The sequence below is a fragment of the Peromyscus eremicus genome, chromosome 10, assembly GCF_949786415.1.
Source record: "Peromyscus eremicus chromosome 10, PerEre_H2_v1, whole genome shotgun sequence".
NCBI lineage: Eukaryota > Metazoa > Chordata > Mammalia > Rodentia > Cricetidae > Peromyscus > Peromyscus eremicus.
In genome coordinates this window covers 88,764,796-88,780,983 of record NC_081426.1, presented here as the reverse complement: position 1 = coordinate 88,780,983, position 16,188 = coordinate 88,764,796, and the positions used below count along the sequence as shown (strand labels likewise).

At 40.4% G+C, this 16,188-nt stretch overlaps 1 protein-coding gene across 10 annotated transcripts in view; it reads left to right on the top strand.

The window, feature by feature from the left end:
• Positions 1 to 16,188, top strand: part of Lin54 (lin-54 DREAM MuvB core complex component) — a 72,935-nt gene that overhangs the window by 18,242 nt on the left and 38,505 nt on the right. For 5 of the 10 annotated variants that reach the window (XM_059274793.1, XM_059274790.1, XM_059274791.1 and 2 more), the window contains exons 2-3: positions 1,476 to 2,191; positions 7,108 to 7,231. In XM_059274793.1, the coding sequence (XP_059130776.1) occupies positions 1,476 to 2,191; positions 7,108 to 7,231 (840 nt within the window). Of the gene's footprint in view, positions 1 to 1,475; positions 2,192 to 7,107; positions 7,232 to 14,763; positions 15,475 to 16,188 lie in introns of those variants that run through there. The other 5 variants (XM_059274795.1, XM_059274796.1, XM_059274794.1 and 2 more) reach the window with 2 other exon arrangements.

Genomic DNA, 16,188 nt, shown 5'->3' with positions numbered 1-16,188 from the left:
AATTGTGAAGGATTAGGCTTATTTCAGTCTCCATTTAAAAACACCAGTGGTACAATGTTTATGATAGTATAATTTTTCAATTAAAATGACTAACTTTGGAACCATACAAACCAGAGTTTGAGTCTTGTCTCTAACATTCACTAGTTGCCTTGGGCAATTTTTTTTAACCTTTCTCCTTTTTTTTTTTTTTTTTAATCTGTAAAATAGGGATGGTAATGCTACACACACACATCAGGTTTGGGGAGGAAAATTACGCCATTTTTGCCGTAATAAGATCTCTCTACTGATAGCTTATTTTGGCAGCAGCAATATTTGCCATGGCTACTAAGTAGTTTGCTGTTTGTATGTGTTAGTCTTCTTTTGTGTAGCACAGGCTGCCCCAACTGTGCTGTCCCCAGACCTTGCTGCAGTCCTTCTCCCTCAGCTTCTCAGGGCTGAGGTTACATGCATGATCCACGCCAGCTGTGTGTGCCAGCTACTCTTAAGTTTTCAATGCTTGTCGTATATTTTAAAGAAAATAAGGTGAGTGTGGCCATGCCACCTGCGGTGCTAGCACCCAGGAGGCTGAAGGGTTAAGACAGCCTGCTCCCAGAGGAAGAGGAAGAGATGCTGATTGGGTTCTAAAGGGTTTTGAAGTTCTCTGAGCAAACACTTCACTGCTGTCTAGTCTATCTACATATACTGGGTTGTCTTGAATACATGTTGATACCGGAATTCACTCATTTTTTGAAAGTTCTGATTTTTAGCTAAAAGCATTACAGCTGATTTGTCCATAATCTGGACTTATTTTTTTTCCCATTATGGGGACTGGCTATATATTCTTTTTTATATATATTTTGTTTTTATTTTATATGTATATGTTACCTGCATGTATGTATGTTACCTGCGTGTGTGTGCTTTGTGCCTGTGGAAGTCAGAAGAGGGCCTTGGATCATCAGCAACTGGAGTTCTAGAATGTTGTGAGCCACTATGTGAGTGCTGGAAACTGAACACTGCCCTCTACAAGAGCGACAGTTGCTCTTAGTTGCTGAGCCATCTATCTAGACTTGTACATTCTTAAATAGTTCCCCTTTGACACTTTAAATGGCAGAGGACTGGAAAATCTTTCCAAAGAAAAATTCTCTTAGTATGAAGCTAATTGATTAGACTTAGGCCACGTAGTCCATTTGATCTCCATTCATGAAGTAGAACCATCTAGAAACTCCTTTGACATTTAATGGATGTTTATAAACAGGGTATTGCTATACATGTATAGGACCCAGACAGATCATTGAAGATTTAAAGATATTTCCATATCTTAGATTCTTAAAAGCTATGATTTGTGAAAATGGTGAAATCTAGATAATTATCAGGAATGTCCTTCATTTAATTATTTGCCAATTTCAGCACTGTTGGTTTTGTCATTTACGTTTTTCTTGAATGTATTTTTAAAAATCTGCTTAAAACCTGGTAACGATTTTCCCCTTTTCTTCCAGCACCTGGGCATCTTCCTAGAAGCAGAGTGATCATGGAGGTGGTGCCGGCCGAGGTGAATAGTTTGCTTCCAGAGGAGATAATGGACACTGCTATAACTTTAGTGGATGAGGATAGTATTGAGGCTGTAATTGTGTCATCCCCAATTCCCATGGAGACAGAACTGGAAGAAATTGTCAACATAAATTCTACTGGTGACTCTACAGCCACGCCCATTTCCACGGAACCAATCACAGTGTACAGTAACCACACTAACCAAGTTGCAGTGAATACCACAGTTACTAAAGCAGATTCTAATACCACAGTGAAACCAGCATTTCCAAGTGGCCTTCAAAAACTTGGTGCTCAGACTCCTGTGACTATATCAGCCAATCAGATTATTTTAAACAAAGTATCACAGACATCTGATCTTAAACTTGGCAATCAGACCCTTAAACCAGATGGACAGAAGTTAATTTTAACAACTTTGGGCAAGTCTGGTTCACCAATTGTTTTAGCACTACCCCATAGCCAACTACCCCAGGCTCAGAAAGTTACAGCTCAGGCCCAGCCAGGAGACGCTAAGTTACCACCGCAGCAAATTAAAGTAGTTACCATTGGAGGGAGGCCAGAGGTGAAACCTGTCATTGGTGTCTCAGCACTGACCCCAGGAAGTCAACTGATTAATCCTACAACTCAGCCCTCTGTGTTACAGACCCAACAGTTAAAAACAGTACAGGTAAAAACAAAAAAGGGGGCCTATTGCTTAAAGTGCATGTTAAAAAAATTAAACTGACTCAAAATTGTGTTTATAGGGTTGTTAATTGTATAACTTTTAATGAATTCTTTTGAATGTTTTAAGATAATTGTGTGGATTTGTTTTGTTTTTAAATTGGATATGTCTAATGCTCATGAAATTTTTTGCCAGAAAACTTACAGCAAACTAAATTTTGGTTAAATTTCTGAATTGTTCATTTATAGCCTTTTAAGCATTTTATAGATAGTGGTAGTTTGGCTACAGGGGTATTATTTTGCTGGCATAAAGGTGCCCAACTTACTGCAAAGCCATGAAGTAATCAGTCTTTCTTTTTTCTTGGTTAGTTCATGACTAAAGGCTAGGACAGCTTGGCTGTCCTGAGAACCCTCGGAGGCAGCAATAGCTGATGCTTGCAGCGTTTGTCTCTTACTGGGGACTCACTGTCCGTCACCATTGTTGATGTTTGCAGTCTGAGGAAAACAGTGAATATAATGGAGCAGAGCACAGGGGTTGAGTCATCCCTGTGCTGTCCTACTGGCTGTGGAACTGTGGGTAGCTTGCTCTCTGAAGTTTTTAACCTTAGCTTAAGATGGCTACTTGATCATTTAACAAAACAAAGCAAAGCAATATAGTATTACACAGTTCTCCAAACATTGAGGATCCTTCAGAATGGTACTTAATAGTATGACTAGTGCCCTCAAATAGAAGATTACCAGGTCATACATTGAATGTTTTTCAGTGTTTTTTTTTTTTTTTTTTTTTTTTTTTTAATATGGCCAAAAAAAGACTCTTTACGCTACCTTCAGAGTGCTTAGAAATACAGTGATTCTCTTAGAAGAAGGAGACCACAGTACATTCCATGTTTGGAAGAGTTGTCTTTTAAAAGAAACCAGAAGGCAGTCCGTTGTTGTGGCTCCCACCTTTAATCCCAGCAGAGGCAGGTGCATCTTTGAGTTCAAGGCCAGCCTGGTCTACAGAGAGACAGCCAGGACTACACAGAGAAACCCTGTCTTGAAAAACCAAAAAAAATAAAAAATAAAGAGAAAAGAAACCAGAAGGCATGAGTGAAGCAATGTCACGGGAGAGAGTGTCAGGAGAATTGAGAGAGGCACTTCCTCATAGCTGACACTGACATTCACCTTTTGGTTACTGTGTGGGGAAAGCTTAGAAACTTGACTTCTCAGGATCTGTGCATTCAGAAGCTTAAGCTTTCTGGAGCCCTGTGCCTTGCTGTGTCCTTTCTGCTGCTGTTTAATAGTTGATGCCCCTGCTTCTTTGTCATTACCTCTCGCTGTAATCTATCTATTTTGCTGAGGCACTCTTGAATGAGATAGCCTAGCCTGTCACTGTGAAGTATCCTGTCCTTAGTGTTGAAACCTGTTTTGATTGGCTTTGGAGGTGTGGATCATCATGATCTCAAAGAACTAATGATAGAAATCAGTGTACAGATACTGTTTCAATAACTGATTTATTTCTATCCACTAATTTCTTACTTTAGTTTTCTAAGTATTGACAATAAAAGACTCCGGCCTAATACTCACTTGTTTTATTGTCGTTGGTTTTATAAAACCAGATTCCATTTGTTTTAAAAACTTTATTTTTTAAAAGAGCATATAATAGAGCCGAGCATGGTGGAGCATGTCTTAATCCCAGCACTAAGGATGTAGAAACAGGTGGATCTCTGTGAGTTTGAGGACAACCTGGTCTACATAATGAGTTCCAGGACAGCTAGGAGGACCATAAACCAAAACATAAGTAAATTAATTAATTAAATAATTAAAAAAAACAAGGAAACCTATTTAGAGTATTTTCTAAGTATCCAGTTGATTTTAGGTAGCTCAAATCTTTCTAACTCAGAAGCAACTTATGAACCCCTAAAACACTTCAAAAAAAATAAGTAACTACACATTTATAGTTTTCTACATTAGGCCCCATAATAATGAGGTTGTTTCGAGGCATATATGTATACAAATCTGATTTTTTCCCCAGAATGTCCACAGCATCATTTTAAGTTTGCTGTGGGTACTGAGGTTGTTGAGTGTGAGCAGCAGGCAAGAATGAAGGAGACCCATGTTCAGAATTAATGAAGGTAGCTGTGGCAAGGTGATGGTAGGTGTGTAGTCATACTTAATTCCAGATAGCTAACCGTTGTCCCGGATCTGCAGTGCCTAGTATGTGAGAGCAGTAAGCAGCGAGCAGTCTGGGACAGCATAGCCCCTTAGTGGCTCCTGAATGTGTCCAGCCTGATGCTGAAAGTTATTTGCATGAGATATTGGCTTACTTTTCTACCTTACTTGTAAATTTTAATTTTCTTTTCTTTTTTTTTTTTTTTTTTTTTTTTGGTTTTGCGAGACAGCGTTTCTCTGTAGCTTTGGAGCCTGTCCTGGATCTCGCTCTGTAGACTAGGCTGGCCTCGAACTCACAGAGATCCACCTGCCTCTGCCTCCCGAATGCTGGGATTACAGGCATATGCCACCACCACCCGGCCTCATTTTTATCTTAATTTGCTAATTCCATAAATTTATTGAAAATAATTCTTTAAAAAAATTTAAGGTTGTCTTTTTGTTTAAATTTATGTGAATGAATGTTTTCCTTGAATATGTATGCATGTATGTTTGTATGTATGTATGTATGTATGTATGTATGTATACCATGTGTGTACCTAGTTCCCACAAATCCCAAAAGGCATCAGATCTTTTGAAACTGGACTTACAGATAATTGTGAGCCTTCATGAGGGTGCTGGGAATGGAACCTAGCTCCTCTGCAAGAGTAGTAAGTACTCTAAACCACTGATGAGCTTTATGCATGCCAGACAAGCACTCTCCAAATGAACCTAGGCCAGGAATCATCCCTTTTTCACTTTGATTCCTAAGCTACCCTAGAACAAAAGTATAAGTAAAATAAAACTTGAATAAAGAGTCATTTTCAAGAGCATGCATAAAGCCCTGCATTCCATATACGCAACATAAAGCCAGGTATGGCTCATGTCTGTAATCCCCATGCTTGGAGGTAGATGCAGAAGGATAAGGAGTTCAAGGCCAGCCTAGGAAATGTGAGGACTTGTTTCAAAAACTAATTATGGTTCCTTAATGGATCTGGGAATTGTTATTTTGAGCCGTGCTCCACTAAAGGAATACAGGCCATAAGAGCAAGATGAGATCGTTTGTTTGAATAATTAACTTGCTTTTGGTTCCATTGTTTAGACTTTTTCCTGTTTGGTAAGCATATAACATATAATGGTGAAGGCCAGGAAAGGAGGAAGTACTTTCAAGTCTTACTTTTAATAGCTAAGGTTATGTGTTTCTAAGACTGTCTACCTCTGTGGTCACTAGTACTGTGTGTATATGTGAGATTCCATTTTGCTTTAGAGCCTTAGTAAAGACTGGAGGAGTGCTTCCCTTCATGTCTCTGGATGGCATCAACTTTCTAAAGTATAATTAATTTACTCAGATATGTCATGGCTTGCAAGCTGTGTCTATTGTTATACACTAATGGATTTCCTTTTTTTGAAAATATGATTTTCTGTCAGAGGTACTTGTGTCTCTAATAGGTTCTGAGTGTAAGAAAGTAACATTGTGAGTGTAAGATAGCATGCTATGTAATCTGAGCACATGGAGCTGATATGTAACTGTGATCAATATTATTTCTGATAGGTTGCTGTTATTCATGTTGGTCATGTTTATTCATTTGAGTTATCTCCAGTAATAAATAATACTTTAGGGTCTCATTATGCGTATCTGCCAAGAGGTAAAGTATTTAATGTTCTTCACACACTAAACTTTGAGTTTTATGCCAGGTAAGTTTCTGCTCCTTCCTTTTATGTCCTTGAGTTTTGTGACAATTTCACTGTAAAAACATTGATCTTGAGTATAGTGGCTCACACCTTGGGAATTTGAAGTCAGCCTAGTCTTCTTAATTAGCTTCACGAGAATGACCCTGTCTCAAAAAATGAACAAAAAATAACTGTACCACACTGGTACCTCTGTCTTCTTTGACTTGTGGCAAATTTTAGTTCAGGTCAACAATGTGCCCATATTTTAACTTCATGTTGGATATGAGTTATAAATAATGTATGGATAGTCCCTTCAAGGAGTTTAAAGTACAATAAGTACTATTTTAGTAAATATGTTTCAGAGCCTTTTACAAATCTTTGTTCTACTAAACATGTCTCTTTGTAATTGACTTCAGCTGGTTCAGTTCTTCCTTTACTCTTGGTGTGTGTGTGTGTGTGTAGCTGAAAGTTTGCTAGGCATGGAGATGTATGCCTGTAATCTCAGTAGTTGGAGGCTGAGGCAGGGAGATTGCCATGAGTTCAAGGTGAACCTGGGCTACATAGTGAGCTCCAGGCCAGCCTGAGCTGCTGAATAAGATCCTATCTCAAAAACAAAACAAGTGAAAAAGAGAGAAAGTGAAAAGAAAGAAAACTATTGAAAAATTATTACAAATCTGTAATATGTAATAATTTACATCTTGGATCATAGGTGAATGTAGCCATGCATATGTGTGCAGCGATACTTCACTGTTTGTATTGTATGTTTTGAACTCTGTCTTTTTGTTACTGGATAGCTTATTTGGAAAACTAACATTGTGCATAGTGTTTCACTATTAAACATTATTATTATTACTAAACTTTACTATTATTTTCTCCATCTGCATGTTTCAGAGAGACTAGGGATTTACCCTGAAACTAGAGGTATTAGGACACATGTGATTGCAGATATGATCATACTAATATTTTGGTGAATGGATTTGTTTTAATTGTTTTATACATTAATACATAGATAAATTTGCTAAATGACCTGACTTTACGTGTACTACTGTGTATGAATCTTGTCTAACTTTTACTGCATAGATTTTTATGGAAACAGATGTCTTCATAGTTATTTATATGTTTCAGATCGCTAAGAAGCCTCGAACTCCAACCTCTGGTCCAGTGATCACGAAGCTGATCTTTGCAAAACCAATTAATAGTAAAGCAGTCACAGGACAGACAACTCAAGTGTCACCACCAGTCATCACAGGTTATGTTCCTTTATAGTCTATCCAGCTACATGGATGTCTCTCTTAGAGTTAGAGAAAGCTGTTCTGCCGCCTCCTTCAGATGTTTTCAGTGCAGCAGTCGTACCTTAGGCAGTAGTGTTTTTGCATTCTTTTTTATTGAAAGTAAAGTTTTTCATACAATATATTCAGATTACAGTTCCCCTCCCCCAATTCCTCCTGGATCCTCATTCCCCTCCAACTCCTCCCAGATCATCCCCACTTCCCCCAGATCATCCCCAAGCTCCCCCATCCCAGTTTCTTTCTCTTTTAGAAAACAAATAGCTTAACAAAAAACCAAATAAACCATACATACATACACACAAAAACAAAATTTATGAAAAGCGAGATGGGAAATCATAACCCAGTTCCTCTGGCTAAACCACCTCTCCAGCCCCCACATGCAGTTCTTTATGAATGTTATCAAACAGTAGTTACTTAAATAATAACAGAATTTAAGCTGTATTACATTTACCAGCACTCTCCTTAGTGTGACCCAGTTCCTTATTTTTTTTTTTTTTTTTATCTTCAAGACAGGGTTTCTCTCTGTAGTTTTGGTGCCTGTCCTGGATCTCGTTCTGTAGCCCAGGCTGGCCTCCAACTCACAGAGATCCGTCTGGCTCTACCTCCTGAGTGCTAGGATTAAAGGCGTGCGCCACCACTGCCCAGCCCCAGTTCCTTTTTATTATAGACTTAAAATGTGTCATCACCAGTAATCATTTTGGATATGCAAACTTCAGGTGTTTTGTTAGGAATGTAGTTAAGATAGTAGAAAAGTTGACTATGCCTAAGACCTTGGTATCAATTCTCAGTAATACAGAACAACAAGAAAATTCCAAATAACAGCTCTGCCTGATTAGTATGGATACTACTATGGATGCTATTGTTCAGTTTTTGGGTCATTTATAATATGTTACAACTTAATCACAGATTTGCCTTGTAATTGCAGACAAAATCCATAGAGATAGATATCTGTTGTGTTATTAGAATTATTGGTGCTAAGTTTAGTTTGCAGAGATAATTTCATATTTGGGGAGGGGTGCAGGGGTAGGATCTTGCTAGCTACCCTGGCTAGCCTGGCTAGCCTGGGTAGCTCTGTAGCCCAGACTGGCTTTTGAACTCAAAGTAGTCTTTCCTCCGTAGTGCTGGGATTATAAGTATTCATACAGTGCCCAGCTTCATTCCTTCTTTTGATTAGTTCTGTATAGCCTTTAAATTGTTTTATATGTCACATTTTAAGCTACCAAAGTAATTGTCCTGTATTATAAGTAGTAGTAGGTTATATCATTTTTATATTGCAACTAATGCTGTTTCAAAATATGTTAAGATTGTTTTTAAATGGGGAGTTCTCATTGAAGATGGATTTACCTATGTATAGCTGGTTTCTCTAAAATACAAATTTGATCTTGTCACATCCATGCTTAAAATAGTCTTTGCTTTGTTCATTTCTTGGCTTTGACCTATTCAGATGCCGGTGTTGACGTAGCTGTTAGGACCTATGGATGATAGCCTTTTCCCTTTGCCCCCGCAGCCGAGACCTGCTGAACTTGTAATAAGAGATCTCGGCACTGGGCTCAGCAGCAGCTCCCTTGCACTGACTTGCTCATTTTACCTCTCGGCCACTCCTCTTGGAAGTCTCCTGGGGTTTAGTGAGGCACCTTCATGCCATCGTTTTCATATGTGTCCCCTCAAGTTTGATTATTTCTATCATGTATTTACCTTTCTGTTGTAGTTTGTTTGTTTTTGAGGGTCTCACTATGTAGTCCTGGTTGGCCTGGAACTCACTCTGTAGACATGCTGGCCTCAACTCACCTCCCAAGTTCTGGGATTAAAGGTGTGTACCACCACACTTGACATATACTTATCTTTAATTAATTTTTTTTAAACTGGCTTATAGTCTGTCCCCTAGTTATACTCTATTATGATACCTGGTTTCCTTTTTTGTCTCCCCTATGCAGTTAGGATTTTTCTTGATAGTAATTTTCTCTCCCCTCTCCACCCCCCTTTTTATATCGAGACAAAGTTTCTCTGTATATCCCTGGCTGTCCTGGAACTCACCCTGTAGACCAGGCTGGTTTCGAATTCACAGAGATCCACCTGCCTCTGTCTTCCAAGTGCTGGGATTAAAGGCATGCACCAACATTGCCTGGAGATAGTAATTTTTTGTTTCTTTACCATTTAGTTCTTTAAGAATTACTTTATTTAAAAACTGTTTCCCAGTAAGGGCCCAGTGAGATTACGTAGCAGGTAAAGGTGCTTGCTGCCAAGCCCAGCGACCTGAGATCAACGTTGCTAAAGGAGAGAGCCAGTCCTAAAAGTTGTTCTCTGACCTCCAAGTGTGCACCATAGCACATACATGCACATACATGCATGTCTGTGTGCATATACACAATAAGGAATATTAAAATTTTCCCGCATTTAGTGACTAGCTCAGTGGCATTGAGTATATTCACATTATTGTGCAATGTGTTGTCACCCTTTTTCATCTCCAGAACTTTTCAACTTGCAAAACTTTAAGTCATTAAACAGTTATTCCTCATTCCTCCCTGTCTCCATCCCTGGCATCCACTGTCCTGTTTCATGTAATTTTAAGTATGCTATACCCCTGTCCAGGTAAAATCAAAGAACATTGATCATGTGATCTTGAGTATCCTATACCCCTGTCCAGGTAAAATCAAAGAACATTGATCATGTGATCTTGAGTATCCTATACCCCTGTCCAGGTAAAATCAAAGAACATTGATCATGTGATCTTGAGTATCCTATACCTTTATAACATTGATCGTTTTGTCCTTGGCTTCTTCACATACTGTAATGTTTTCAAATCCGTCTGTGTTAGGGTGTGTTTGAATTTACTTCCTTTTAAAAGGCAGAACAGAGTATAGTGTGTATGTACAAGATTGATGGTAGTTCTTTTTTGTTTGTCGTTTTGGCACTGAAGCTGTTGAGGTCGGTGAGTGTTACTGAGTGAGCATGTGTATCTTAAAGACAGTGTAGTAATATGTAAAAGCTATTGGAAGATTGGGCTTTCATTCTTGGCTCTTGAGTTGATTTTCTCTGTGATCTTGGATAAATGTATCATTTGTTCATCTTGTGGGAGAGTGGTGTTCACACATAGTCTTCTCTAGCCCAGGTGGGGCTCAAAACTTACTGTGTAGCTGAGGCTGACCTTGAGCTCCTGATTCTTCTGTCTCCTGTCTTCCAAGTGCTGGGAATGCAGGTGTGGGATACTATACCTAGTTTTGTTTGTCTTATTTCTTTAAAATATGAATATCATCACCTCACGTGATCATTGAGATGGTTAAATGAGATTAGCGAACCCTGTTACGAGAGCTTCTAAGATGGTGGGTTACTTCATGGTAGCAATCTTTATTGTTGTGTGAAAACATCCACTAATGAATTGATCACTCTTAGAATGTGGGCTGAGCTGGGCATGGTGGCATGTGCCAATATTCTCATTTGGAATGCTGAGACAGGAGGATTACTGTGGGTTTGAGATCATTGAGTTCCAGGACAACCTGGGTTACAGACAGACCTTGTCTCAAAAAACCAACCAAACAAAAAAGTCTTATAATTTAATTTCAAGGTAAAATTATATTACTTGTATGCTTCCTTGAATTTGCAGAGTTTAAGATGAATAGTGTTAAGGGTTAGATTAGAAAATCATAAATGCCCTGAATATGGACGTTCATATCTCTAATCCTCACATTTTGGAGGCTGAGACAGGATGTTTGCTGTGGATTCTAGGCCAGCCAGAACTCAACAGCATGATCCTGTCTCCAAGGAAGAGAACATGACAGCAGCCGGCATGATACCCAGTGGGCACAGGCTCCTGCCGCCAGGTCTCACCACGTGGGCCTGGTCTCTGAGACCCACATGGTGGAAGGAGAGAGCTGACTCACCCAGGTGTCTTCTGATTTGCACAAGCACATCATGGCCTGTGAACAACCAGACGCATACCACTAAATGAATAATCCAGCAGATTCCTCAAAAAGAATAACTTGAGTTTTAAAGTATATCATGAAATATTCAAATATTTGGCCAAAGTTATGCATCAAGCTGGATTTGCCCTTGTGCTGTATCACAGATTTTCAGAAGGGACCTCTTTCCAACCACAGCATCAACAGCTCATTTGTGTTGTTCATCCTAGGAGGGCGGGACTTCCCCCCCAAGAGAACATCAAGGCTTTATTGGCCAGTTATGTGGCAGCCCCACACTGCCAACTAGGCACCAGGATTTAAAGAGCCTGTGATCTCTTCCTGAGGCTTAAGAGCCAGAGAGTCAGTCTTGGGTGTAAGTTTGATGTTCACAGCCATTAGGAGCCAGCGTGGCACCTGGGAGCATCTATGCAAACCTGTAGTTTCGCACTGTTGGAGAAAGGTGAGGGCTCAGGTCATCCTTGGTTATACTGTGTAAAATTCTAGGCCAGCCTGGGCTACCCAAGAGCCTGTCCTGGATTCAAACCCTAAAGTAGAAACCCGAAATTCCCTTTGTAGCTAAGGGTCTTTCTTTTCAGGGTTAGTCTCCATTTAATGTCCATCAGGAGTGGTACAGGAGTAGGAGGAATCGGATTCCCTCCTACCCTAGCCTGCCTCACACAGGGAGGGCAGTACACCAGGACCCACACTGTAACACATGTGCTGATCTTCGCCTTGAGTTGCCTGTGAGACCAAGCTCCTGGAAGGCTTGTTGGGAGGGAGGTGTACTTCCAGGGCCCTCAGAGAGATAGGAGAACACACATCTTCACACTCATGTTGTGGCATGTGCACATGTGCAATAATAAATCCTATTTTACAAACAAAATTGTACACTTCATAGCTTACATTAAATCTTGTAAAGAGTAGCCATTTAATATAGGGTTTGTAGGCTGGGGCATAAATAACTTGGTGATGGAACACTTGTCTGAAGTGCTAGAGCCTAGGTTTGTTCTACAGTAACCCACACCTCTATCCCAGAAGGTGACATCTGTGAGCAGGAGCATTGCGTGGCTACTTGTTCTGAATTCCTACTCTGGGACACAGGTTATAGCTGCTGAAGCGGTCTGACGGTGTGCCCATCTTGCCCAATCCCTGAGGTGCTTCAGCACCTCCACTGACCTCCTGGGTAACTCTCTGTGCCCAGCTGCTGTCAGGGACTTCCACTCTCACTTCCCTGTCCCTTTTCCTGTACCTGAGCACAAGGGGACGACCTCCAGTTGGTGTAAAGGGGCCCAAGAGCACTCTCCACAGCCTCATTTCCCAGGAGAGTGCTGGCTCTCTCCCAGCAGCAGGCCCAGCCCAACACTGGAGTTGCTGTCCTAAGGCAGGGATCTGTGAATGGCACAGTGGACTGCAGGAGAGAGGAAGCAGACTGTGGCTTCTGTTTTCTTTCTTACCTGCAGTTTGCTTTAAATTTTAAAATAGTATTGTGTCGGTAGTGTGGGTGTGTGGAAATCAAGGACAGCTTTTAGAATAGGATTTTCTGGTTTTTCTTTCCAAAATAAAATGAGAATTGAACTCAGGTCATCATCAGGTTTGTGTGGGAAGTGCCTTTACCCACTGAGCCATCTTGCCAGTCCTCTGCAGCATAATTTTTGCCCTGTGTTAAGTGATTTTCCCCTAGAACTAGTTATCTTTAAGATCTGAGATTGTCTATGAGTGTGTTTTCTGAGGGGCTGGAGAGCTGGTACAGTGCACACTGCTCCAGTTCGGCTTCTGCACCCACACAGGCTGCCCACACTTGCTGTCCCTCCCGCTCTTCTGCACCTGGGGCAGTCACTTGTGTGCACAATGCATACTTAGACAAACACAAGGCTGGAGGTGTGGCCTAGTGGGGCAGCAACTCTGCCTACACACACACACACACACACACACACACACACACACACACACACACACACACAGTTTTTTTAATTTTTAGAGAAATTAGCTTGATGAAATTTAATTACACTCTTCAGTTAAGCAAGCATTAGATTTTGACCAATCTTACTTTATAAACCCTCTATCCCTTCCATCCATGTATTGTTTTAAAGCAATTTCAGGTACTAAATTTTTTCCTGTAAATTACCTAAATCTACAACATAAATATGTTTATAAAGCCAACCATAACAATATCAATATTCATAAAAACAAGTGACCTTAACGGTAGGTTCTAAATATCATAAAATACCACTACCAATTTCAATTTAATGAAATCATTTTGATGTTAATATTTTCAAATACTTAAAGAAATAGTGTTTATTATTGTTGGCTATGCTGTTTTCAATTTTTTAAGTTTTAAAAAGATTTTTACTACATTCTTTATCATGCATATCAAAACTCAGGCTGAACAGTGTTCTGTATTGCAAAGAGGATTTATTTTTGTACCCAGCTTTAAGTCTTTGGTTACAAGTTCAATAAAAACTCAGACAAGCCAGGTGGTGATGGCACAAGCCTTTAATCTGAGCACTTAGGATGTAGACAGGTGGATCTGAGTTCAAAGCCAGCCTGGTCTGCAGAATGAGTTCTGGGACAGCCAGGACTACGCAGAGAAATCCTGTCTGAAGGAAAAAACAAACAAACACCAAAAACATCATACAAATGCTACAATATGTACAATTGTTAAAAAATAATAAAAATAAAATCTTTTAAAAAAATGAATGTTTCCGGAAAGATAATACCCATTTAATATGAAGTATTAATACCTAAAGCAATGAGCATTTTTACCAAACTGTATTGCTACAATAACTTTATAGTGATGGTTGTGGGCTTATTCCTCAGACATTCGCTTTGCAAAGCACACACAGAAAAACATTTAAAAGTAACTCTAAATAGTGTTAAAATTTTAAAAATCACATTGATTGGTTGGTTGGTTGGTTGGTTAATTGATTGATTAATGGGGTGGATGTATGGAGGTCAGAGGACAACTTGTGGGAATTGTTTCTCTCCTTCCCATGTGGGTCCCAGGAGTCAAACTCGGTGTTTTTTCCCACTGAGTCATTTCATAGGTCCTAAAATGTTTTTAAATTAATAAATTATGATAAAATTCGATTCCCTTTTTAAAACTCTTTCTGCTGAGTGCTGATGGCCCCTTTCGGGTAAAGGAACCGCCCTTGTAATCATCTCCCTCTCTGCCCATGCTAGCCGAGGTTTGACCCCACACCTGGGCTAGAGGAGTTGCAGAGATCATTCCATTATGATCTCCACTACTTTTTACATACTTAGACCTTCCCTCTGTGGCAGAGCATTTGATCATCCTGCCCTCAGTGACTGCAGGCTCACTCATGTTGAGAGAGGATTCTTTTTTTTTTTTGGTTTTTCGAGACAGGGTTTCTCTGTGTAGCTTTGCGCCTTTCCTGGAACTCACTTGGTAGCCCAGGCCGGCCTCGAACTCACAGAGATCCGCCTGGCTCTGCCTCCCGAGTGCTGGGATTAAAGGCGTGTGCCACCACTGCCCGACGAGAGAGGATTCTTAATAGAAGATTTTTTTGTCAGAAGTTCTTTCATAGTCCTGGGCTTAATGGCTTTTTTTTTTCTTCCTACTTCTATTCATTTCATGTGGCCAGTTGGTTTTGATTCTTCAACTTGGCAGCCTGAGTCAGTCAGGATACTCTTGATTTTCCTGCCAAAATAATCTCCAAATTGTTTCAAAGAAAAGTTTTTTTTTAATTACTCATACTTCAGAATTATCTGAATGTCCATTTGTAGTTCAGAAGAATCTTCTCATGGTCGCTACCACCTCAGACACAGTGGAGGAAAGGGGTCCAGAAGGGCTTGTGTCGGGCCGTTCTGGCCCAGAAATGACATTCCCAGTTTATTCATAACTCAGGTCATGGTAGTCACATGACCCTAATTAACCTCAAGACTGGAAAGAGCATCAGGTCAGAGGTGCAAGTACAGTGTGCTCCAGATGGGAGAATCAGAATCCTTGGTGAGCAGCAGCAATGATTATTCCATGGACTCCTTCAGGAGTTCAGAGCTCCAGGGCTGGGGCTGACCATAGGTGAAGGCACGTGAGGGAAAAGAGGATCAGACCTTTGGAACTAGAGGTCTAGAACGGCTTTGTATTCTCTTCTCACCCAGGATAAAACTTCCTGATATTTCACTATTGAAATATGGCTTCCAGTTCCCTAAGTCATCCAGACACCTTGCATTTCCCCAGGGTTGTTTCAGAAGAGTTATTATCCAAGACAGAGCGAAGTGTGGGATCTGGCCAGGGCAGCTAGATGAAATTTTTCCTTCCCTTTTGCTGCTCTAAAATCAGTGTCCAGGTTTGTCCATTCAATTATAGCTTTTATTTTTACGTGTGTGTGTGTGCGCGCGCGTGTGTGTGTGTGTGTGTGTTGTCATATTTGTGTGGGTACCTTCAGAGGCCAGAAGAGGGAGAGCATCGGGTCCCATAGAGCTGAAGTTACAGGGAGTTGTGAGCCACTTGATGTGGGTATTGGGCTCTGACCCTGGTCCTCTGGAAGAGTAGCAAGTACTGTTCACAACTGAGCCATCTCTCTGGTTCCCAGTATCTTTTTTTTTTTTTTTAAGTGTCTGTATGAGTTTTGTTTTTGTTTTTTGAGTCTGATGTATTCCTGGCTAGTTTATTTCTATGTAGCCGAGAATGACCTTGATCCTCAGATCTCTGCCTTCCCAGTAGTGTCCCATCTTTCCTGGATTATGAGGTTCTAGGGAGAGATCCATGGCTTCCTGCATGCTTGGCAAGCACTCTGCCAACCAAGCTGCGTGCCAGCAGAACTGTGGATCTTAATTTTGCCCTGCAAAATTAAGTTCAAAAAGGAAGACAGCTGTGGTACAGGTAAAGTTCAAATAGGAAGACAGCCATAGGCCAGGTGAAGTTCAAATAGGAAGACAGCCATAGGCCAGGTGAAGTTCAAATAGGAAGACAGCCATAGGCCAGGTGAAGTTCAAATAGGAAGACAGCCATAGGCCAGGTGAAGTTCAAATAGGAAGACAGCCATAGGCCAGGTGAAGTT